The 26184-nt window shown below is 34.6% G+C and overlaps 1 protein-coding gene across 5 annotated transcripts; it reads right to left on the bottom strand.

Moving 5' to 3' along the window:
* Nucleotides 1-1357: 1357 nt before the first annotated feature.
* Nucleotides 1358-26062, bottom strand: LOC134535178 (REST corepressor 1). 5 transcript variants are annotated; one of them, XM_063374193.1, is made up of 11 exons: nucleotides 25376-26062; nucleotides 15893-15955; nucleotides 15516-15590; nucleotides 14801-15015; nucleotides 14132-14305; nucleotides 11883-11963; nucleotides 10291-10403; nucleotides 6719-7071; nucleotides 5735-5913; nucleotides 2529-2722; nucleotides 1358-2452 (listed from the first exon to the last, which is right to left on the bottom strand). In XM_063374193.1, the coding sequence occupies exons 1-10, from the start codon at nucleotides 25479-25481 to the stop codon at nucleotides 2576-2578; spliced, it is 1506 nt and encodes a 501-aa protein (XP_063230263.1). In that variant the 5' UTR covers nucleotides 25482-26062; the 3' UTR covers nucleotides 1358-2452; nucleotides 2529-2575. The 5 variants fall into 5 exon arrangements, with proteins under 5 accessions (XP_063230263.1, XP_063230261.1, XP_063230264.1 ...); XM_063374191.1 differs by having other exon boundaries at nucleotides 1358-2435; nucleotides 2553-2722; XM_063374194.1 differs by having other exon boundaries at nucleotides 1358-2435; nucleotides 2553-2722; nucleotides 15893-15952; nucleotides 25376-26047.
* Between the last annotated feature and the right edge of the window lie 122 nt (nucleotides 26063-26184).

Here is a 26184-nt window from a genome sequence, read left to right as displayed (position 1 = left end):
TAATCCAAATAGCATGTTTAATTAAATACACGAGATAAGTCTTAACATTAGTAACTTTTAAGTAATAAAATTCAATAATCAGGCTCTAAAAGTATATTACGTGTATTATGCCACAGAATACATGATAAAACATGCAGACGCTCTATTGCGATGGGCATTAAAAGAAACGCCATAATTTTATGACAAAACAGATGTTGCAACTCTAAAACAAAAAAAGTAAATGGTTTCAGATTTCATATGAAATTAAAATAAATCGTTTTTATACTAATATTGCTTAGCTAATATAAAGTTTAGCTGTCTGCAGTGAACAATGTAAACACATTAATAAATAGGGTTTAAATATGTAAATATGAGCTCATTTAATCACTAATTTGGCAATAGGTTTTTTTTTTTGTTTTACTGTTTTCATGATTTGGATATTCCGTGGTATTTTTCAGTTCACGAAAGTAATTTTCTTTTTCAATATGTAGAGTAGCAGGTTCTGGAAAACAAGGCGAATAGAAACTGAAATGAAAGGCAGGTGGGTTAGTTAGGTTAGCTACATAAAAAAAATTCTTTCAAAATTTAAAATTTTTAAAAACATGTTATTTATTAATTTTATTATTTATTTGCATTTGTGACATGCTCACTGACAGCTATGGCGCTTTTATGGTGAGCACGGAAAAAAAAAACTTTCACTCAAGTATTTCTTGTACAACTTCGCAGACGCCACCACCTTTTAAGGCTGTTGCATAGTAATTGAAGATCTTTCATCTAATAGTTGGGCTTCCTTCTGAACCTCTTGGAAAAAATTTTGTTTCTTCACTTGTGTTGCTTGAACTATTTCTGATTATAGCTAGACTATAAAAACAGCGCGCAATGGAAGTTATGAGAATTTTTCCGTCTATTGCTTGCATCGATTAAAATCACTAATCAAAATCAAACAAGGTATCAATTTCAACGTACATCACACCAAGATTTGTGCCTATCAATTAGTCGAAACTGAGACACGCAACAAGGTCCATTGTTTTGTTTAATGCCGTCTTGTCTGTCATGTTTGCGACATGACAAGAGATAAAAATTACAGGAGAAAAGCAACATGTTTTCTTAAACAAATTTTAAAAAATTATATTTTAACAGCGTGGGAGAAAGTGTGTTGTTTCATAAGTATGTGTAGTAATTCCAGGAATATTTTTTGATTTCCCTGACTTTTCCAGGTTTTCCCCTTAGAATTGGTGGGAAGCAGGAATGGTGAAAGGCGAGTGATCCGACTTCTCAAACATCGTGGATCCCAAACGACTAGCCAAGATGTTTTCCACAGTACAAATCCTGCACCACTTGGACGGTACCGATGACAGAGGCAAAGTTAAACAAAAGATACCTTAAAAATACATGATCATATTTTACTCTGGACAATACAGCAGCAGCATTTTTCACGTTGCCACCAGTACAAACATAGTCCAAAAAACAGCACTGAAACAACAAATTTAAAAGTACAAATGAATAAAATACTTACAAGTTTAATTGTAAAACAGCAAAACACTGCATAATGCAGCAAGCTACAGTTACAAGTACAAGTGATTAACTAAAGAAGATGGCAAAAGTGGTCAGTATGACCAAAATGAAGGTCAAGACTGGCAGTGGATTGAATAAATCTGAGAACTCTTCAGGAAAATTAAAAAGTAAATCACATTGGAACCTTATAGTTAATGATTTTTTACAATAAATAAGATAAAAAATGTACACACAATTGTTATATATTAAGCTCTACTCTTATTGGTGCAATTTCTCTACAGTGAATTATATTTATATGTACAATAGTTAACATTACACATAACCTAGCATAATTTACGTAATTTATAGTTTTACATTTCTCACAATCCTATAATGTTACCAGTATATATACAACGTTTTAATACAAGACATCCATAAATGGACAAAGCTATACACACATGTCTAAGAGAATGGAAAAATAAAAGATACATACATAGATCAGTAGAATAAGCACTTTGGAACCACGTTGTGTTTTCTATCGAAAGAAAACAACAACCGCCACTAGGTATTCTTAATCTTACAACCAGAAATGAGGCACACATGATTCGTGACGTGTAAAGAAATAGACAAATGCAAGTTCGTATTTCTTTGGTTTTTAACTGCAGACAAATGGTTTGTTGATATGTACCTTTATCCATTTATGACCTCATGTTCACAACAATATATATACAATTTTTTTTTTTCTTCAGAAATACAGTAGTATCTTGACATCAAAACCGCGCTTTTAAACTCTTCAGTACGTACTATGCTGTACATTTAGTCACTACAATTGCACCGCAATATTTGATTTGTTGTACGCATTACACAACTGAGCGTCTCTGCATCTTCCCCACAAAATAGTCATAAATATTGCAGGTGGTTTGATAGAAATATTCGAGATGATTCCTATAACGCACGTTTACCTGAAAAATACAAACCACTACGATTACCGCCAGTCATAAAGTTTCGACAACTCCTACAGACAAAGATAGAGAACGAGTGAGTGCGACAATCACCACAGAGGTTGGCGAGATGCTCACCACGTGTCACGCTAGAGCCAGTATCACTTGCTGGCCTGCGAGGCGGTGATGGGCGTCTTGGAGTAGGCCTGCTTGCTGGGGCTGTGGCCTTGCCCCACGGTGACGGGGGAGCTGGCTCCCGGGGTCGGGGTGCTGGGCTCGCTGCCAGACGACACTCCGTCCGTCTCCATCTGCAGCAAGTGGCGACACACTGCCCTCGTAACCACGCTGCTGTGCATCTCATTATCTTTATTCCAGTGCATGACATTGATAATTGGAAATAACTAGGGATGGAACGATTCCAAAATTTTCGATTCCGATACCCGATTAGCGATTCCTTAAAAAATCCTTCGATTATCGATACTCGATACTCACCTAGTTAACTTAACATTAAATAATTCAAATTCTATTTGCAACATTTTTTTTCAGCTTTCAATACATATATGATGTAGCATACATCATAAATTCATATTTATCAAATTTCAGTACACAACTAAGTTATTAACATTAACTCATATAAATGTTTACATAATTAGAAGTTAATGGCCCATATGTCGAAGGGGTCAAACTAATCTAAAATTTGTTTTGTAATACAGAATAAACTATAAAAAAAATATTTTAGGCTTTCCTTGAGCTGTATAAATTATTTTCGTTCATACAACTTGTTTAACTTAGAGAAGGGTAAAAATTAACTAAAAAATTTGTGAAATGAAACAGTAACAAAATTAAGCAACAACTAGAGAACTAGCAAATGAAAGTGTTGTACTTGATTGTGGTATTTCGGCGTTAAGTTACATTTAAGAAACAAACACAAATTCATTCATTGTTATTTCAGCGTTGTGGTCAATTTTGACATTCGGCAATATGGTATTTTGGCGTTGTGGTAACGACTCAATAAAATCTATAAAACACTGTTGAGTGTTGACCAACTTATCATCATCGTCACACCATTCGAAAATGAATGTTTGCTTACATTTTTCCGCTTTTTGGCGCGATTTAAAATGCTTGTGCTGCCCCGTACGGCTGGGTGAAGAAGTAAAGACGTTGTTCCAACTATATGCCAGCGCCCCTGGTTGACGTGGTATGGCCACTCATGTAAGGCTGTTCCAAACACCGTTCGCCCAATCATCTGCTTGTTTTTGTATTTATCCGGTGTCGCTGTTCCAAGCTGACAGTGCCCTGAGCGGTGTGCGTAGGCTTTAAAACTTCGCCCGTTTGTCTTATCTATCCAAACATTATGCCGGAAAGGAAAATAAACGCCGTAGTTTTGCGTATTTTTACAGTATATTTTTGGGTTTAACATTATAACGTGAGCGTGTGTAAGCTTTTGTTTGCTTTAGTGCATTTATGACTAATGTTTAGTGGCGGCCATGTTGCGGTGTTTGTTTACCAGTGACGAGACAAGTCTTTTACCCAATATTTAAATTTCGCGTAAAAACACTGCGATTTCGCATTTTAATGCTAAATTTCGTGTAAAAATGCTGTGTTGTAGCGATTTCGCGTAACAACTGTATTTTACTGTGATTTTGCGTTTATCGTCGTTTAATCGCGATCACGAAAAGAACAGGCCTCTACTAATACGCAGTGATAATTTATTTATAAATAATTTTTGTACTTTGTCTTGTATATAACATCGACCCAAGTTTTAGATATTGTTTATTTGGGGAAATATGACTATGTTATATATGCGTCTAGTCAGTCATAACCCCACTCAACGAGTCGTTAAATATTTGTATCTGACAGATTTGCAATGTTGTGGAATGATTGTTTTTTTTTTTTTTTTATGCTAGATGCGGGAATCGACTTTTATTACAGATTCTCGATTATTAAAGTAGAATTGGTAGGTATCAATGAAATTAGGAATCGGTTTTCCCATCCCTAGAAATAATTCCTAAATACATACCACCATTCCTATAAAAAAAAAAATCTTTGCAAACAAGATATACAAACTAAAAAGAAGAACTGCAATATATATTTCATTCTAAATTTAACAGCAAGGGCATATTAGTTGGACATGTATAACACATTAGTTAGGGTATTTCAGTAAGGAATCTGCCATGGCATGTTAACAAAATCCATCTACGCATTTCTTAAAAGTAGCCCTGTGCGAAAATCAGTTATTTTTAGTTTGAATCGAATACGAATATCAAATTATTCTCAAATATTTAATTCTAATTATATGAATGAGAGGCAAATTTTTTATTTACATATGTAATATATAGGTAATTACAAAGTAAATGTGTATGTAGTGGTTTCTAGAATATTAGAAAGAAAAAAAGCGAAAGGTTGGTTAGGTTAAGTCAGCAATAAAGAATTAGTAAAATTTTGTTAAAATATATCAATTTTGATAGAAAAAAAAAATATTTTTTTTATTTATGCAGCTAACATAACTTAACCTAATCTAACAAACCAATATTTTATTTAAGTTTCTTTCGCCTTATTTTACAAAACATGCTATCTGCCACTCTTCATAGTGATCCAGAAAATTTTTGTGAACTACCATGAAATATGATACATTTACAAAAATGTGATTTTTTTTTTATTCTGTGTTCCCAAATTAGTAATTAAATGAGCTCGTGTTTACATATTTAAACCCTAGATATTCACACATTTCACATTTCTCATCTCTTTTGTAAACAGTAGCAAATTAAACAAGTATTTTAGTTCAGCAATATTATAAACACAATTTCTGCTAAATTCATCTGAAATGAGAGACCATTACCTATTTTTCTTTTTCTTTCTTGTTTTTTAGTCCCTATTTCTGTTGTCATAGATACATACAGCAAGTAAACTGCTACTGAGTCTCAGAGTATATATATAAAAAAAAGAGACTATCGATTTCTACGCTGTTGAAAATACTAAATCTATAAATAAACTATGAATGAACTGACTAGAAATCTGTAACAATTTCTCTAAAAACTATGATTTTGTTTTACTTATTATGCATCTTATAAAAATGCAAATGAGCATTTATTTTCGAAAGTTACAGCTAAATAGTGTCATGAAATAAAAGTGTAAAAATAATCCCAGTAATAAGATGAACATTTAAAAAAGTGAGGTAAACCTGTATGTAAGTCTTCTAAATTAATTGCAGTGATGTTGAAGATAAGTTAACACTATCACACTACAGAATCATCATCACATGGAAGTCCAACATATATCCTATAAAAAATATAAAAAATTAAGTGTTAAGGTTGACTTACCTTTTCTTCTTTCTCATCGTTGTCTACAATAGGCCCATTTTCAGATTCAAATTCTTTAAGAACAGCATCCAGGTTATAACGTCGCCGATAGTTGACGAAAAAACTACGCATATGAGCTTCTGTTTTAGTGCCTATCACTTCAGCAATGGCACGGAAGTCCTTTCCATATTTACGCACCCCTGGAAAAAAAAAACACTAAATAAGGGTTGCTCGAAAGACACATTGTTACACTTTCAAACAGACCTGAAGACATGAACGGAAAACATTGCTGTACATTCGAGGTAGCCCTTAAAGGACGACTTGAAATGGGGTAGAGCCAAGCAGTTCAAGTAACGGCCGGTTGAAACACCACTGTCAACTTTGGGCAAAGAATGTAAACAAACAGCCATTGATAATAGAATAATCTATCTTGAAAGAGTTGGCGTGGACATATTATTATTATCAGGTTTTATTGCATAATTGTAGCACATTTTATACTAAAATCAAGTTTGAAAAGTAGAGATGTGACATTTATGGGGAAGAAATTTTTTTTGTTAGGTAAAATTATTCATAAAAACAAAACCCATTAATGGAAAGTACGTTCATTTAAAAAGTAAAGTATACAAAACCACACCTAACAATTTAAATTAATAAGTCATGCAACAAAAACCTTTCTTCAAATTTAAATAGAAAAACAAAATCTGTGACCTGAATGCAGGACGAAACAAAATTGTACTATTATTTAAATGCCTAAACAGAAAAATATTAAATGCTTCATTGAGGCTATAAGCAGCACTAGGCAGTGACTTCTCGCGTCATGTCCTACAGTCCAACCCCTTTCCTCGCTGTGACGTCAGAGGGCGGGCACCTCAAATCATCCAATCACCCACTAACAAGTATTCAGGGTCACATTGCATTTTACGTAATCCGACCAATTTTAATTTTGTAAAGTTGAAAATCTGCGTGAAATGGTATAAACGGAGCTTGAACGCCAAAGTGTTCCACCTTGCACGGCCAGCAGCAGCTCGTCGTTGGTCCAGCGGGCGTTGATGCGGCTGGTGCTGTCCGCCGGCCGGAACTCGTCGATGCCCTCGCCCGTCTTGCGCTTGAAGGAGCTCAGGGTCTGCTTGTTGTTCTGCACCTGGCGCTTCAGGGACACGATCTCGCGGTCCATGGCCTTGAGCATCTGCTCGCCCTGGGCGGAGGGGGCGGCGGCGGGCGGCCCCGACGCCATGGCCACCAGGTCGTCGTGGTTGATGTACATGCCCTTGGGCGGCTTGCGCTTGTGGCGCAGCAGCACGTGGCAGTGCCTGTCGCGCTTCACCGGGCCCGTGGTCGGCCGGACGCTGCCCGTCCGCCTGCCGACACCGCGCGCCCTCCCTTCACTACTCGCAACACGGCGGTCACTTCCGTGCAAGGGCAAAATTAGGGATGTGCGAATCCTTGATTTTCAGTTCGGTTCGAATCCGATTCGAATCCCCGGCAATATTTGAGATATGAATCCGATTCCGAATATTAGGCACAGAATAATTAAAAATAACTAATTAATTTAAAAATAATGTGTGTTCTATTTTTTCTAACTGTAACTACTGGCAATTATTTATTACACTGAGATTGAAATGTTAATAATTATGTAAACCTAATTAATAATAAACACTTTAAAATATGAAAAACAAAAACATATTCGATTCTCCAACTCAATTGTAATAAACTGCACAGCGCAGGGTAATCTCAGTTTTATAAACGTTTCAGCAAACGAAACTATTTTTCTCCAATAAATAACCAAGACTTTTTTTCTTGTAGGTTTGTAATAATTGTTTTTAGTTTATAGTTTGCTATACGACGAAATTCGTAATTATAGTTTAAGCTCTCAAAAACTCAAAATTCTTTTAATGTCACTGTGTTAATTATTTAATTTACATATCTTTCTTTGATACATCATATTATAAATACTTATGTAATAGTAGCATAATTTAATTTTTCACAGCTAGTATTTTAGAGTCGTATTAAATTAATTTATAACTTTTGTGAATATTCGTAATACTGTTCGAATCCATGTACGTACAATTCCGGGTTCGGGTTATTGTGGATTCGAACCATACCCCAAAATATTGGATACTCTCACATCCCTAGGTAAAATAAATGTTATACTAAATTATAAATCCGGACTTAAAAAAAAAAGCATTTCACAGTAACCTAGAACATTAAGAAACACACATATTGTGAATGTTCTGTCCTCTTTCTACAAGGCTATGAATCTGCATGATTAAACAGTAAGATTTGTTAGTTTGTTGGTTGAATTTTATGAGGTTATAGTGATCATCATGTGTAGATGTGGAATTATTATTTAAAGGAAGATTTGTTTATAGTCTCTGCTATTAAAACTGTAACTACACAGTACATACTGTTACATTTTAATGCATAGGCCATTGAATACAAATTACAAGAAATGAAAGGCAAAAATGAACAATTGGTACAAGATTTTATGAAATAACATTTAATTTTTTTAGACAATGTTTTTTAATTGCTTTTATGTTTTCACACAATTTTTGCCTTTCTCTGTCTTATTTTAACATCCACATTTAGTAAAAAAAAAAATTTATTTACTATTTTTTGAGGTCCCTAATTATATATATGTACAAGGCACTATCTTGTCTAATGTGATGAAGTTATCCTTATTCACTAACAATTAAAACTGTAGTCAATGGAATGGAGCATAAATAAATATTTTTTTGTTAACTACATATAGGAATTACTTAATCAAACAAAATATCTCAAAGAATTTGTGCGATTCTTTTTAAATTTGGATAATTTTTCACATACATTATAATTCCAAAAGACTGAGCCAACTGCAGGCCTGTATAATATCAATTATTATTTTTAGTTTGAATCGACATGGTGGCCACTCACAGTCACCAAAAATATTCCCTGATTTTTCCCTGATTTCCCTGATTAAAAATTCAAAATTTCCCTGATATTTACAATTACAAAAAAAAAAAAAAAATACTTTTGATGAAAAAATATATTATAGAAAGAGATTACTCATATTTTAGCACCCTGCTGTATTGTCTTCATTATATACATACGGAAGTTCGTTAAATAACAAATACATTTTAAATATGTCACTTTACATTATAGCGTCCCGTTCAATGACATGCAGTCTGTGTTTTGTTTTATGTAATGGGGTATTTCAGTGGCGAGTGCTCAAACATTTTTTTCACACAACTTTTGATAACTGTTCTTTAATTCATTTTTGAAGTGTAACATTTCTAGTTGTGAAACAACTAATGGATAAATCTTCACTGCATTACAATCAGTACTCCCATCTGTAGCTAAAGCAAATGGTCAACTTACTAAAGATTCAACAGTTTCAATTTAGTTTCACCAGCCTATACTCCACTAAGGCAGATGTTTTTGCTCTCGCACAGCTGTATTTCTGTGCAATTTTTGAGTCCGGAAACATAGCTCTATACAAATTACCCGAATGATTGGCTACTGCTATCGGTAAATTGTGTTCTACCAAAAAACTTGTAAACAATAACTCTGCGTTTGTTACTTTCGTTTCTTCAGATGTAGCGAAAAACGACGATATAGATTTATTGCTCGTCACGGCTTTAAAATGTTCTGCATGTTTCTTTGATTCAATATGCCGTCCTCAGTCATCCCTTCCACCATGCGCAATCGAAAAGTCACACGTGCATACATTACAAAAAGCGTGGCGTTCCACAACATTTGAAGATGACAAGCATGACCATTCTTTTATATAGTTTGGTCGAAAGTTCTGAAGAATAACGTTCTTTTTTTGACTTAGATACACATTGTTCTGTCACACGCTTCATTTCTACAACCGGCACTGAAGAACACAACACTATCGAACGACATAAAAAGGTTTCACGTCTGTACACACGACAAAAACACTTTGTAAAAAAAATGGCTTTCAACAAAGTAAATAACACAAGACAGGTTAGCCAAAGTACCATACAAAAATTATCGTGATGTAAGTAGCTAACAGACGAAAAGTCCGAGAATATGTACTAGTTGTATCGTACAACGGACGTAATACCGTACCATTTCTATTACAAAACACAACAATTAATCTACTTATTTCGACAGTACATGCGCACATTTATCAGTTCCGTTATCTGCGCAACCACGTGATGTATTCGAACTGCGTTCACGAAACACGCACACCAGAAACGGATTTTTTTTTCCGTTACCCAGCAGCACAAAGCCTCGTTTCCGTAATAAACCAGCGATGTTCCGTATTTCCGTAATATTGTGTTAAATCCGTAATAATTACGGAAAATCCGTAATGGTTGGCAGGGAAATATACATGACACAAAAAATTCCCGGTTATTAAAAAAATTCCCTGACATTTCCCTGATAATTCCCGATCAACGTGATTTCCCTGATAAATCCCGGTTTTCCCGGTTTTCCCGGTGAGTGGCCACCCTGATCGAATACAAACATGAATATCAAATTCCAACAGTAAGAATCAGACTCCCACAAACCCGTGTTGAAAGAACAAGTGAACGTGCAGCGCAGTGAGAGGCTGGGCCGGACACACAGACACACACCTCCAGTGCTGGAAGCACGTGCTGCACATGCTACCCTTGGGCGAGATGTGGACGTGTGTGCACGCCACCCCGCAGTTCGAGCACGCACTCTTGCCCCCGTCCGCGGCGTCCTTCTGCACACACACATCAACCCTGCACGGCTCTGCCCACTTCCATGCATACGTACCAACCAAACACCAAGAAACTATCAGAGCTCTTGATGGGCAAGCCAACCCAAGCATTTGTGTTGATACAAGTATCTTGTCGTTAATATTGAATTCACATCACTTCCTATCCGCGAATGTTGTTCCACTTCTCGGACGTTGTCACCTGGAGAGCGATTCTCGAGGGGCAACTTCATTCCATTGAGAGTTTTGCAAACATTGGACATGTTTACATGTTATTATTATTATTATTATTATTATTATTATTATTATTATTTCATACATCAGTGTTTATCTTAAATGTGTTAGCATAATTTCTCACAAGGTGTTGAAATTTTTTTTAGCTTAAAAAGGTGTTATCTTTCAGAGGAAAGTGGTGTTACTTTCCCCAATTGGTTTTAAACATTTATGTCAATTTTTACCCAAATATTTTCATTTTTTATTATCAAAATACCAATATTAATACATAATTTAAAAAGCACTATAGCTTATTGGTTATAGTTAATAGCAGCAGTACAAAGTAATGAAATGCTCAACAAATTTATATCTACATATGCTATAATACAATTTAAAAAATGGTGAAACTGTACATTTTGTCAAATAATGCAAACCTCTATCCATCGAATTTCAGGGAACCAGTACGTAATTAAAATGTAGGCCGGCAAACATTAGCTGCTTTTGCTTTAGGGTAGAACCAACCTCAAAAAAGTGGAAGGTGCAGAAAAAAAACCTAACCTCATAAACATCTTAGAATATTAAAGTCGCTTGTTTTAAGGGAGACATGAGCTCAGGCTTGATAAACACCAGCAGGTGGTACATAGCAATATTAGTGCAGGATGCTTTCTTTAATCATACTAGGTACTTTCATTGTAATTATTTATAAATGTAACAAAATCTTAAACACACAAACAGAACACATCTTAGTCAAATTGTTGCTGGTAAAAACAAAACACCACATAACTTAAAATAGTTTCTGGCCAAAACAAAACACCACATAGAAAACTTATAATATTGAACGAACTATTGATTGTGTGCTTTTTCAGCATCTGTTTGCTTGCAATCACATATTTAGTATTGACAAATATTATCTTTGGTGATGTTGCAGTATTTAAATAAAAACCAAAAATAGTTTAAAAATTAAAACCAAAGTTAAGTTTGTTCTTACGTGTCAATTTTGCTGTTTTCTGAATACTTGGATGTGAATCTTAGTATTTTATAAAAAGGGAATAATTTGTGGTTTTTCTCAAAAATAAACATTGAAATTCACATAAAAATTTGCATCATCTCAAATGTGATAAATACCCTTTTATATCGCAGCCAAAGTACTCAAACATAGCGTTCGTCTGACTCCAGAAAGCAATATACACCCCTTGACTATAGACTTTTAGTATATGTAGATTGTAATAATCAATCATTCCCAAAAAAACAATGTCTACGTGCAAATCTCACCTGACTCTGGTCTTCGCTGTTTTGTGCGGAGTGAGGTGGCGAGCCACTCTTGCGACGAATACCCCTGTGAATGGTCCATTTCTGAAACCAGCATTAACACCGTTACTAGTAGAGAACAAACTTCACAGAAGCATTTGTCACTACTCACACATAAACTAAGCATAAGCATTACAGCCAACCCACAATTTACAATTTTATCTAATAAAAATCACAAAATACACAACCATAAGAATAAAGTGGACCCCAGTCAAGTGATCCACTGAAGCAACCACTATCACGTCTGCATCTGTGGAGAGTGACAATTTCTGGAAGGCCTGAAGAAAGGAAGCACGGATGTTAGATGTGACTACACGAAGACTCAAGGGTGATTTTAATAGGACCGACACAACTGTTTGGAACTCAAATAATATGGGTGTCAGAAAACAGCAGGCATTATTAGTAACAGCATTTTTAGTAAATAATTAAATATTCAAGTGTAGTTCTATAAGCAAACAATATTATTTTCAATCCAAAATCAAAAAAAAATCATAATAGTTTAAAAATACAATAATACTGATGCAAATGGGGGAAAAATTGTTTTACCCAGAGCAGCTTACGGTAATAACTAATAATCTTCTGTCATGACTAATATTAAGTTCAGTAAACTTATCAAGCTTATTTTGTTAAGTTAGAATTGTATTAGTGATGGGTCGATCCCAGTTCAGTCAGTTCTCAGCTAATTAACCGGCACCGAGAACCATAGATATCTCAGTACCAGTACCATGGAAAGCATATCAGTGGAGACTCCCGGTAAAAGGCAGCAGTATATCGCTGGCAACCAACACGCACACATCTTTTTTAACTTCACTTTAAAACCCATGTGACAAGAGTATGGTTGGTAAATCTTTGAAAATTGCTGGCAACACCAACAAAGGGCAGTCTCCCCTTCCCTTCCTTCAAGGCCTGCGCTAGCGCTGGCCCTCAAAGATGGAAAGATAATGCCGGCAGGAAGTGTCAGAACGTAAACAGAGTTCTTTGTGCCGAGATCCGAGATCCGGTACCATTTTTGCCCCTCCTTTCGCTAGCAGACATGGATGATCATTTCAACTAAAAGTAGACCTGTAGAAAAATACATATGAAATACATCTAAATATATATAAATAAATATTCTTTTAAAAATTATCAGAAAATTAACTACAATGATTTATATTTGTCTGATACTAATTAACTGTAGGTATTTATTACCTATGACGTTTAAGCTTTACATCACTTATAACTAGAAACCCGAAAATATTGTGACTCATGAATTTGCAAAAAATCACCAAACACTATCAAACAGTATAATTTTTTTTAATGATAGTTAAATATAATTTAAAAGGTATGTTAACTTCAGATTCACTCGCAAACCTATTTGTGAATGATTTTAAACCCAAATTTTCGTATCTATGTATTTACAAATATCCACGAATGTTTAGTTATTTCATTTTTTTTTATCATAAACCAATTAGGCACGAACACACGATTACAATGGTACACTGAACCATATATATAGTACATTGCATCAGATAGTATGAAACACTAAACGGGATTCAGCATTTAAAATTACAATAAATGGTATGTGATGGCAGACTATTACCATTGCGCTGGAGAGGCAATAGGATGCAGAGATGACATTTATCTTGGTTTCTGACAACTAGCATTTGAAAAATTATATAGCTTACTTGTTCACTCTGTTTTATTGTTATTAAACCTGTTAGATTATTATCAACAAGGCATTTTTAGGGTATCAAAATGAACTCCCATCACTGATGTAGAGCAGAAGCTACCTTTGAGAAGAAAAATATTGTGCTACTTGGGGCTAGGTGGCTTGTTTGTGGTCTAATTATGGTTAAGACGGACGCTGATATTTCATGTTAAACAAAAACACCTTTTATTAGGACTCAATGTATCTTTGGTGTGCCTTGAAATTGTGTGGAGTCTAACCTAAAACCGAGAACCATTTTTTTTAAGAAAAGGGACCGAACCGAGAACTGGGAAAAAAAAAAAGTATAACTAACACATCACTAAATGGTATAAATAAATACATAATATATTTTAGAAAAGCATTAATTACAAATAATTTCACCAATTTAAAAAAAAAAAAAAATTATAAAAATTCTGCAAAAAGTAAGTATTATCAAATATTTTACCCACAACACATTTAAAATGAAAACGTGATATATTTTGCATCATGGGCTGGTGACGGTGCTCGCAAGGACGGCGACACGAACCTTATCGTCAGAGTCGGAGTCCGTGTTGGAGCCGAGCTCGGAGCCTCCCTCGCTGCCTTCTTCGCGATGCACGGCCAGCTTCCTCACCTGGCGGTCCATCAGGCTGGTGCGACTCCGAGTCTTCTTCCACGAGTAGTAGTACTTCACCAGACTCGCTATGGACTTGTCGGGCAGCTGCCAACACAGCACGCACATACCAACCTTGCCAAGTCTAGAAACTAATTTTCGCAGGCTTTCACGGCCATTGTCTGAAGTAGCTCGGCTTCTGGGTTGTAGCCGTGTCCTTGGCGATAAATTTGCAGACGTTTCGATCGACATTACAGTCGCCATCATCAGGAAGCAGTTACGTCAGTAGGTAACTGCTCCCTGATGATGGCGACTGCAATGTCGATCGAAACGTCTGCAAATTTATCGCCAAGGACACGGCTACAACCCAGAAGCCGAGCTACTTCAGACAATGGCAGTGAAAGCCTGCGCACATTATTAATACAAACATAGTTTTTTTTTTCCTTAAAATTCTCTGAGAAGCATCTTCTAAAAGACATTTCACGTTCACTTGGTATATAACATTTTATTTTTCCCTATCACACACAGCAGATGTTAAGGAAAGCATGTAGAAGAGAGAAGTAGTAACACTGAAATCACAATAAGGAGAGCTGGTGGACGCACCATTTGTCTGATGCGGTGGAAGCTCTTGCCGTGGAACTGGAAGGCCTGCTCGAACAGCACCTTGTCCTCCACCGTCCACTCGTCGGGGAATGGCGTGAAGTTGGCGAGGTCGCTGATGGCGCGCTCCAAGTCGTGCTTGTGCCAGAACAGCATGCCGAGCGCCTGTTCCCCGTTGTAGCCGTACTTCTCCTTGGCGAGGGAGATGTACTCGTCCACTGGGGAGGACATTCACCACACGTCCTACTGCTTCCTCGTTACGTTACCTTAAAAAATTGTTTGTTTTGGCGTTCCTTACCACCCGTTAAATTTATGGCCAGTAATTTCAAGTATTACGTGTGTGCGTGTGTATAAATTTGAGAAAACATTTTCCTAGATTATTATAATATAAACATATATCATTGACAATTAAGATTTAACAATCTTTTGTTGGAAAAACGTTATAAGTTGTGAGGAGAGCACTAAACTTTTAATTACACACTATATATGTCGAACAAAAAGATTTTACACATGGCAATTTCTAGTGCTTTACAAGAACCGAGACTGGAATTCAGATCAAACCTTACATACCGATCTAAACGCTCTACAGTTCGCTTTGGGAGGAAGGGAGGGAGGGAGGGAGGGGGAGAGAGGTCAGAACAGACGACATCAAGCCTACGTATGTGCTCTGCTACGCAACTGTGCCAAACTGTGACCGGGAATGGGAACGGGAACTCACGTTTCTGGTCCGGAATGTCGTTGGTTGGCGACCACACCAAGAGTGCTCGTTCGCTGCACTGCTCCGGCCTTCGCTCTGAAAACAGTACGTTGGGGGTGAGGTGTGGACCACAGAACCCCCAAGTGAAAACACCCCACGAATGCACACTGACCAACACCAGGCGTACAAACAAAATGTTTTGAATGTAAGATCGTTGGACAAGATAGCGTAGAACCATTATGTTTTAGTTTGCAGCCAATTAAGATTCAACATTTAAAATGTAACAATGTACTACGTCTAATTTAAATTTTATATCCTCCTTTTTTCAAAATAATTTATATTTATGGCATACTATGTAGTAATGTTGTTTTCTCGAAAGGGGATTTGTGTAGACTTACCATTTACAGGTATACATTCAGGAACTATTGCTTGAAAGTCTCTGCCGACTCTTATCTTCTCTGCTGGAACAAAATTGTTCCACTCTGTCAAAACATGCATTGAAGCAGAACCTAAACAATACCTACAATACCATTAAAAATGTAATACACACAACACAATCCTGAGTTCTGTGTGCACAGTTCAGACTGCTTAGAGTTGGTAGGGATCACTGATAAACTAAGCTACCATTTCTGAAACCACTTGGGACAAAACTACTTTCCAAGGATGATATTACAACTGTAATAATTCTGACTCAAGTCAACTATTCAAAGGGGAAAAAAAAGTCAACCTCACAAAAAAAATTTATTGAATAAAAATTTTAGCCCAACAGTAACAGTTTAACAACTAATCAATAAAAAAGTTTTTTTAGAATTTTTTTTAAAAGCACAAAATCATTAAAAAATAAAGTTTAAAGATTATAGTAGCAAGAAAAGAGATTAAAAAAATAGGAGAAATAAAAAAAATCCACTGACATTTTGAAATTCTCAATTTTCCACAAAATTGTTTTAACGGAATTTATATTTAATTTACAAAACAAAAGTCAACTAAAAAAAAAACATAAAAAATATTTCCCTCTAAATAGTAAAAATAGATGTGATCATGTGTAAAAAAAATAAGAAACATTTTTCAGCTTGACATTAAATAGTTTTTTATTTGCAATATTTTCCTTGTGATTTTCTTTATTCTTAATTTTTTTCCAATCAAATACTACAAAAGTTAGTTAAGAAAAGATTTAATAATAAATTATAAGTTGATGTATTTCACACTAAAGTTTCCTGCTTTTCTGATGTTAGATCAGGAATAGTCTGGTTACATGAAATTAGTGATTTGGTACATATTATATATATATATATATATATATATATATATATATATATTAAATAATGCAAACATAAAAAAATTATAATGTTTAACAAATAATTTTTAGGTTTTTTTTTAAATAAGTTAAGTTTACACCCTAATACATCCTAAAAAAAATTACAGGAAAAAATGAATATATATATATATATATATATATATATATATATATATATATATATATATGACACTTCCTGGGTTTCCAGTGGCTATTACTACGTGGCAGTAGAATGAACAGGTGATAGTTCATGAACACCTCAGGAGTCCACAGCCATTATGAACACTGTTGTGTGATGTGAATCACGTTACTATCAATTAGCTCCTCTCCTTGAAAATAGGATGGTATTTCAGAATACAATAAATAACTTACATGTTAATTAATTCAGAACATTTCAAATCACACAGCATGCCATTAAAATATTAATTATATATTATAATACTATTTATTAAGTCAAATCAAAAAGATACCTATAGTATATTTAACTGCATCACAATTTTGGTTTCATTTCAGACCACTCCAAAGCGAAGAAAAAAAGAGATTCTTCTGAAAATAAGACACTACAGACTAGCCTTGAAGAGAGAGACTAAAAACGAACAGAAGCGGTAGGGTGAACATCAGAACAAGAAACCTTCCTTGATCACGTTCCTGATCTGCTGTCCTTCCACGTAATCCACCCCACTGACACTCCTTATTTTGGCTTCATTAACTATCTACATGGCCTTGATGCATATTCCACACCTCGTGTTACTCCGTGGCCCATCTACTTCCTTCCTTCACTTCTTCATTGTAGCAAATATTCCAAGTGTTTTTTTTTTTTTTTTTTTGCTGTACTGGTACCACCTTCCACAATTTATCAACCACTTTCTCCGGATTGTTTCTCCTGGGCAATGACATAATGCGACACTGTTATTTGAGGCCCTAGTATCACAAACAGGCTCTTCTTCATAGTGGAGCTGTCAGAAGACTTCCTTGGAGAAACTCAGAAAATAGGAGTACTTACACAAATATATATTAGACCTGCATCAGACAATGTGCACCAGAAACCAAGTTCAAAACCACCTCCCAAGTGTCGTTAGCTGACTGTCTCGTCGTAAAGCACACCCGAGTTTTTTATGTCACCTTTATCGCGTCCTTTAATGTAGTCTTCCTTCTTTAAATCACTATGTCTTAAACCATGCATTTTATTTACATTTATCTCCTGATTTGTTGTAAGGAGGATTAGGTTCTGCCAACCTAAAATCAAATCAAACATTTGAAAATTTGTCGTCCCTCATTAACAAATTATTACACTCAAAAACTGTTGATGCTATTGACTTGAAATTCAAAACAAGTACATTATAATTAACCCCCCCTAGGATTTATTTAATTATTTTACTGTAATATATGAACTGGTTCCAAAGATATGACCATTATGTGCCTAAATCTAATAGCAAGTATGATTACTTCTACTATCATTGTATAGTTAACCAAACAAAATGAAAGGCAAATAATTTGTATGTGTATTGATAAATAAAGCCCATGCAAATACTTGAGTCACTGTGTGTTTTTTAAGCTATAGTCAGTGTTGTCACCAACTTGAGAGTGGGAAGGTGAATAATCAGGCATACGTAGCATGTATGTTAAAATTATCCACATCTACTGTCCACCACACCTTTGAAGAGTCCATTAATTTTTCTTCACAATATTTTGTAAACATTTTTAAACCTGCTACCTCTCTAAAAAATACTTTCTCTTATCTTCTATTCTCTTTTACACCCACCCTTATCCTCCAATCTCCTTAATGATACACACTTTATCTTATCCTTGATTCGTCTTTACATCTCTTATACTCTCTCCTTCAAAAATTCCATCTCTTCTCCTTCAATACCTTTTAAATAAAAATTCCAACTTGTCTTTCAAGAATCTATGAATAAACCATTACTACTCCAGCGTCTTATAAGTACTGTATCTATTCTCCAACCAACTTTTAAGTTTTCTATAATATTCTCTCTTCTTTAATTTTTTTTTCCTTTTATTCTAAACAACCACTACTTTTATCTCTTCCCACTTTTCCTTCTTACTTTCATCCGTACCAAAAAAAATAACCCACACAAGCATTCTTTAAATTCTTAATCTAGCATTCCATTCCTTTTTAATTATAAATCTATTTTCCTACATTTTCTTTAAAATCCTTTATCTCTTTCCTTCCATTTTTCTTTAAATACCTTATCTCCTTCTCCCCCATTTTCTTTCAAGCCCTCCATCTATTTCATTTTTTTTTAATCTGACGTATTTGTTTACAATTGTTATCCCTTATCCACTCATTTTCTAAAACCTCATTCCTTCATTTGTTTTTAAAACCTTAATCTCTTAATTTTCTTTAAAACCATATATCTCCTCCATTTTCCTCTAAATCTATACTTCTACCTTTTCACCTTGCACCTTACTGTTCACCGAACACACTCAATACAATAAAAACCTATCTTTTCTCCACCTTCTGCTTTGAACTTTTACACTATTCTTATAAAATGTCCCTTTCCTATTTTACACTTAAAAAAATTCTATTTGTTGTTCTCTCAAATTTCATCCACTTTTTTTTTACTACTGTATTATTTATTGACTACTTTTCCTAGAAATTTCCATCGCTTATCCTTATTTCTTTTTCAAAACATTCATCTTTTCCAATATTTAAAAGCCTGTCTTCTTGCTAGCCCCTAAAACTCTTCTTTTCAACCACCGTATCTGCTCCTTCACTAACCTTAAAATACACTTTCCTCTCCACCACTCTTCTTTCAAGTTTATATAAATAATCCTTCACTATCTTACACAACTTCATTTCATTTTCATCCTTAGACCATACACACAAGTGATCACCTATGTGAACTGTACAAAATACAGTGTTAAAACTGTTATGCCATATGGTTTAGTATGATAGAGTGTTCTACCTAAATAGTGGCTATCTATTTCAAACTGAGTTGTGGTTTGTAGTCATTCTAATTTTGTTACAACCACAAGTATTTTAACTGCGGATATCTGTGATTCTCTTGCCCTTGTTTTAAGGTCTATGGGATGTTTACTGCAGATGCACTCATTAGTAAAAGTGAGAATTCCATATTTCTTGAATTATTATATTCTCCTGGATAATCTAAAGTCTCTTGTTATTATACAAATGGGTATTTTTTTTTTTTTTTTAGTAAAGTGTTGTTTTCTTTAGTATTTCCTAAAATGTCAAAATTATATGACATGATTGAGTGAAAGTCAGCATGGTAAACTGTTTTGATGATTTTAAAATCACTCATATCCACAAGATATCTTGAGACATCACACACTCAGCTTTGCAACAAAAATAATGATCTGTAAAAATTTAATTGTTGATCAAGATTAGTAAGAATTTTAATGCAGAGACCTGAAAAACAATCTTTCCGTGAGTTTATATATTTTCAAAGTGTATCAAGACCAGTTTGTAGTCTGTAAAGTAATTTTTCATCTGATCAATTGCTATAATAGTTGTCTTCTTAATAAATTATATGGTTTTCCCATTTAGAATATTAAGTAATGTGATCTGCAAGCAGACTTAAGCTTACTTTAATAAATTTTCAGAAGTAAGACACACATTCATATGAAGAATAGTAGTGGGCATAAATTGCTACCCTGTGGTAGGCAACCCAACTTTGATAATTTAATTTAGTCTGAGAAATTCTTAGTATCACCAGAGTTTACTTCTGCTCTCAGCTTTCTTCCCTAAAGGGTATATGTCCCGTTTCCTGGTCATCATTTTGTATTTACGTTCCACACGGTTGCCTTTTTGAGTGGCTGAACTTAAAATGAAAAAAATTTATATCGCATACGTTTTGCACAATTTACTGAAAAAGTTTCATTTTTAACATTTTTGTGGAGTATGGATAGGTGAATAAAACTGGAATTAATTAAGTTTAGTGTCAATTTTACTGGCTGCTATGTGATACAGTTTAATTTCTTTCAGAAAAAATTATTTAATTTTACCTGGCTCTTTTAAATCATGAGAATTTTTATGGATTTAAAAGACTAAATAAATTATTTGATATTTTCTGAAATAGTAGCCACAAGCATTGCCTTTAAATCAAAAAAAAAATTCCGCTATTTATTCAATCTGGTTATCCTCATTCATACTGCACAAAAATGTGACAAATTCAACTCATACAGCTAATACACAAAAAATATGCACTATACAATATATATTTTTTTTTTCATTTTGCCAAAGTTCAGCCACAGAAAAAGGCTACAAATTTAACCGTGTTAAACATAAAAATAGAATAATTACCTGGAACCTAATATACACCCTTAAGATGGGACTGTTTTTGATGTTTTCTGCTGATCTAAATCTGCATATTTTTTCTCAAAAAAAAATCTCAAAAATTCTGAGAACTTTGAGTTGTATATCCAAAGGAACAAGCTTACATATCCTGAAAATGAGAACAGGCCACTTGGTTGTGGTTTATTTTAATTTATTCTTTCCAGAAATCTATTTATCGAAAAAATGTGCTTAATGTTGACGGAATGAAAAATTATAAACTAAACAAAGTCGTAACTGGTATTATAAAACAATATGAAACCATCCAGATAATTCTGTGTGTTTGGCTTAGCATATAAAAGGTAACACAAATTTACAGCTCCGTTGAAAGTGGCAAACAAAGACAGCAGTTCACCAAGTTTGTGGTCAAACAGCACGTAAGCAAGCTTTGGTGAGAACTGTGTTGATTGAGTTATGTGGTGTTTCGTAGAAAAGGCAGAGTTTGAAATGTCTTCCAACTACGGCCAAAAGAGAACACACATCCGTGAGAGCGACACGTAAGACTAGCAAAAAAAAAAAACTTCGTTTAGGTTGGGAATAAGACTGCTAATTTTAATACTGTTTCAAAGTGATGCTGTTTCTAGATATGACTTTCTGTGTTCCAAATAATTTTAACCAGTCAGCTGTAGAGGTTAGTGCTGGACCTGTCAGGAAGCCAAGGTCAATGAAGTCAGGTTGTACGCTGAAAGCATCAAGAAACCTCAGAGAAATTAGTGAAGCTGTGGGTGAGTCCACCAAACGAAACCAGATCAAACTCTTTGACGTAGAAATTCAATCTTCAGAAGAAAATTAATCTAAAGAAGCTTGTGAAAATCAAACATCAATTGAACTGTTGAATAGTGCACGTTCTAACAACTAGCCCAAAGGTACCAATTATGCACCACACTAAATCTGCAACAAAACATATAAGGTCTGCAAGAGGAGTGTGTTTGGAAAACAAGATTCCTATTGGTCAGCCCGAGACCGCAGCTCATATTCAAATGCTCAGTCATTTCATCTGGAAGATAAATGGGACTTTTCTCACCAGAGCAGGAGAAAAAATTGGCGAAAGTGAAAAGATACATAATCGGCAGTATTAAAAAAAATTTTTTTTTTTGCCAAATGGAAAATCCTTTATTCCACACTGGAAGATCTAAATTTTATGCAGTACAACTCACGTATGAGTCCAAACCCACCTAGAGATTGTGCCAATTTCGAACTTTGAAAGGTAACTCTCTGAAGAACTTTCTCGAAGGTATTACAATGACACATTGGTTAAGAGCAAAAGAGCTGCTTGTTTCAGGAATGTACTGACTGCCCTGGAAAGAAAGGACTCGCCTTACAGACACTTGGTCTGAAAACATTGCAGAAGACTTCGCTAGTTTATGTAAAACAAACTCATTAAGAAAACTGCAGACACTGACACCTTCATGGACGAACTTGGGAAACGGACATTGAAAGCACATCCACACCAACATCTGAAGAAAACGCAACAACACACTGCAGAAGTGAAGGGGCATGCAGGTAGAAGCTGAACAACTATTTCAGTGCTCCACAACAATGTAAAAATTGTTTGGATGGATTGTTGTGAAATTTTAAAATTTCTGTGTATTCTAAGCTACGCAGTCTACACAGGTTATTTTTGGATAGTCAGCTGTTACCTTTATTTGTGCAGCCTTAACTGGAGATTCTTTTTTTAATTTCAAGGCTGCATTTAGTTAAAAACTAGCAGTGAAAAGATATTCAAATTCTTTTGATGCTAACACAACCTGGTGTATTAACAAAGATTTCTGCAGTCGTTTGTTTGCATTTAAAAATTTACATGTAACGCTACGTTTTTACTAAAATACAGCGCTACAAATCTCTCAAAAACCACAAGCATGTATGCAAAGATGCAAGTGACTCATACTTGCACGAAATAATGTAACAGGGATTCTGTGAGGATATGGATATTTGCAATTATTCAGAAGGTCAACATACAATTTCCTAAAAAATGAATCATATAGGAATAAAGGTCCTTGAAGGTATTAGGAAACAGAAATTATGTATCTCAAAAGATATTTTATATCACTGTTTTTGGCCTAACTGGTCATCAAACATTTAAATTTATTGCCAAATATTTTATGATAAAATAATTACTACAATTATTATTATTTTGAGAAATAAGCAAGCAACCTCTGCATCAAATACCTGTAACACATTGGCATAATCACAAGTTTATGAAGTACTTTCATTGGGTAGTTCAGATTGCAGGTCTCTAACGTGAAAGCTCTCTATGGTCTTAGGTACTTTGGTGATTAAATGTTTGATTGATACATTTGCAATTGGGCTTCCGCCCGGTGGCAAGGAAACTCCCCCCCCCCCCACCCCTTAATCACCCAATTTCTGAAGCCTCTTCCTCAAGTCCTTTCCTCTTCTCACATCCAGTATCTTTCCCTCAATCCCATTCCACTCCCGCCCCGTCCACCAGAAATACTTGCCTTCCTCTTTCCGTTCTTCTCCACTCTCTCTAAATCTTCCACCCATGATCCCTCCTCCCTATCTACACCCCTTTGTTCAGCCTGTCTCTCAGCATCCCCCCAGCCCCCCTTGCCATTTGTCGACCTAAAACAACTTCACCAATCTCTCTACTTTCCTCCTTCTGTGTAGTGTGGCCCACCCCAGCTCATTCATCATTCAAGTATTCAAAATATACTACAAAAAACTGGGAATACTGAATGAGAGTGATTTCTCTGGAAAAATTATGAAATAAAATTCCAAAAATAATGTTTTTTTTTTTTTTACTTTTTTGTTAACTTTTTTTATTTATTTATTTTTAAATCCTGCATTGTGTTACTGAACACAATTTATTTACTTGATAATGGCATTGTTTCAAAGTGCAACTTTTGTGTTTGTGCTTTACTGCACCATGTTAAGAGCTACGTTGAATGTTTCTGTGCTCTAGTTAGCATGGTACATACTTAAATAATGGAAACTGTGTAATAACATTCTTGATTTGTTAAGTGTTTTTAAAACTCAATAATGTTGATTTTGTACATGGAATTACATGAAAGGTTAGGTTTGGTTAGGTAAACTAAAATAAAAATCTTTCAAATAATTTAAGTAAAAATAATTCTTAAATATCATTATTTTATTGGTTGTGAATTTTAGTCAAATGTAGTACATAGTTTGTATGTCAGTTGTGTTGCCTTAAATATGGAAGAATTTATGCAATGAGTGCAGGTATTGTAATACAGATTTCCTTTTGAATGTGCATAAAATAGTGTATTAATTACTAATACCTAAATGTGGTAACATGGGTGATTTCTAAAAAGTGAAGTGATAATTTTTGTTTGTGTATTTCTAACGATAGTTGAGTTAGGTTTGTGTACCTCCAGGTCAAATAGTGAAAATGTTTTCGCGAAGTGTCATTCTTCACTCCTACTAGATTTTAGAAAACTCTGTAGTCATGAAAGGCTTTCGAAGTTGTAGAAACATTTGTGGTTTGGATAGTTGATAACGAGAGGCCTAAATATTGATGCGAAATAATTATAACCATTGTAAATATCCTAATTGTTAAAGAGCCTTTAAAAAATTTTTTTTTTAATTATTTTTTATTCTTCGTAACACAAACTTTTTGACAACTTTATCATGACTTTATTGTTTACAGTAGGAAAAAAAGTCAATGTTAAGAGACAAGCGGGAAACATTTCCGAAACCAAAAATACCAGTTTCAGAATTTTCTTTATCTGAGAAAGTTGCTCCCATACAGTATAACCCAAATTTCTTGTATATTCAGATTGTCATGAAAAAGCTGCAAAATATTTGTAAGTTACTTAAAAAGGGTAACAATAAACTAATGACCTAAATATTGGATTGTATATTCACTGTTCTTATATCACATTATAAAAAGGTTATGCTGGAAAAAACATACTCCTAGACACTTATATACACATAATTTAATTTTGCATACAATGTGGGCATATCCTGTATAGCTTTATGAACCAGATTTCCTTGTCACCACTTCCACCAGATGATGAAAAGTAATTTTTGAAAACCTAACCCATAGTGAAACACACTTAAAAAGCGAAGCAGCATAATTTACACTACTACAGTTTTCCGAAATAAAGGCCTAATATTAGTTAGCCCAAGGGCAGATGCCCAAAAAAATTACGTCACGAAGCATCTCACAATTTAATTTACCCCAAACATAAACGTCAAAAGCGAAATTAACTCCGCATATTAATGCAGAATAGATCTTTGGTAACTTCGCTTCTCTCTACTGTTTTTAAAAGTAAATCGTAAATGGATACTTACCACCTTCTTCTTCGCTACTAGAATCAGAAACATGACCATTCGGGCTAGGTCCTCTAGACCTCCGTCCATTCCTCAAACTATCTGTATTTCTTTCGGCAAGAACCATAGTTAGAACGAAGAATAACTTTTAAACTGATATTACTTCCGAAGGAGCACCAATCTTTGGCGTTTTCTAATTTTAATGAAGAAAATCCCGACGCGCCAGTTCCTCTCCACGTATAGCTCGAATCCGTAGCACTCCGAGCACCATACAACGTAAGGTTAAAAACAAATTTTAAATGATGCGCTTTTGTTTATTACTTGTCCTACTTAAGATCAACAAATTGTTTAAATCATAATAAAATAACTATAAACGATTTTCTGTGCAATTTTAAGTATTATATCAATTGAAATAATTACAATACTCAATGAATTTGCAGACTCCGGTCATTACTAAACGAATAATAACGGCGCCATTTTAAGAATATTTACGCGCAAATTTTAAATTATGGTTTCGAAATGTATGAGAATATTAATGAAAACTGACTTTAAGAGGTAGAAAATTACCTTATAAATTTACTGTATTTATTTTTATTTCATAAGCAAAACAGTTACATCATTTTAATGCCCTGCGTTATTAGTACTTGAGATTTAATTGAACACGAAAATACCTTTTCTATTGTTTAATAGTTTGTAGGATTTCTAAGCACACTCGAATTTGAGTTCAAAATATGTGACGTCAGAGATTCGGTTGTATGGTGCTTGGATTAGCTGTTCATACGTACAATCCTTTTCTAAAGATTTCGCGATTTTCTGTTTTCTGGAATTGC

This window comes from Bacillus rossius, chromosome 8 (genome assembly GCF_032445375.1).
Source record: "Bacillus rossius redtenbacheri isolate Brsri chromosome 8, Brsri_v3, whole genome shotgun sequence".
Classification (NCBI taxonomy): Eukaryota; Metazoa; Arthropoda; class Insecta; order Phasmatodea; family Bacillidae; genus Bacillus; species Bacillus rossius.
The sequence above is the reverse complement of the archived record's forward strand: the minus strand, read 5'-3'. Positions and strand labels throughout refer to the sequence as shown.

Bases quoted from the DNA above. Each gene is read 5' to 3' on its own strand.
- LOC134535178 (XM_063374193.1), bottom strand. From the start codon at position 25,481: ATGGTTCTTGCCGAAAGAAATACAGATAGTTTGAGGAATGGACGGAGG. The intron at 15,956-25,375 runs GTAAGTATCCAT...ATTTTGTTCCAG, and splicing joins TAGTAGCGAAGAAGAAGGTG to CAGAGAAGATAAGAGTCGGC. The intron at 11,964-14,131 runs GTTCGTGTCGCC...TGCTGGTTTCAG, and splicing joins ACTCCGACTCTGACGATAAG to AAATGGACCATTCACAGGGG.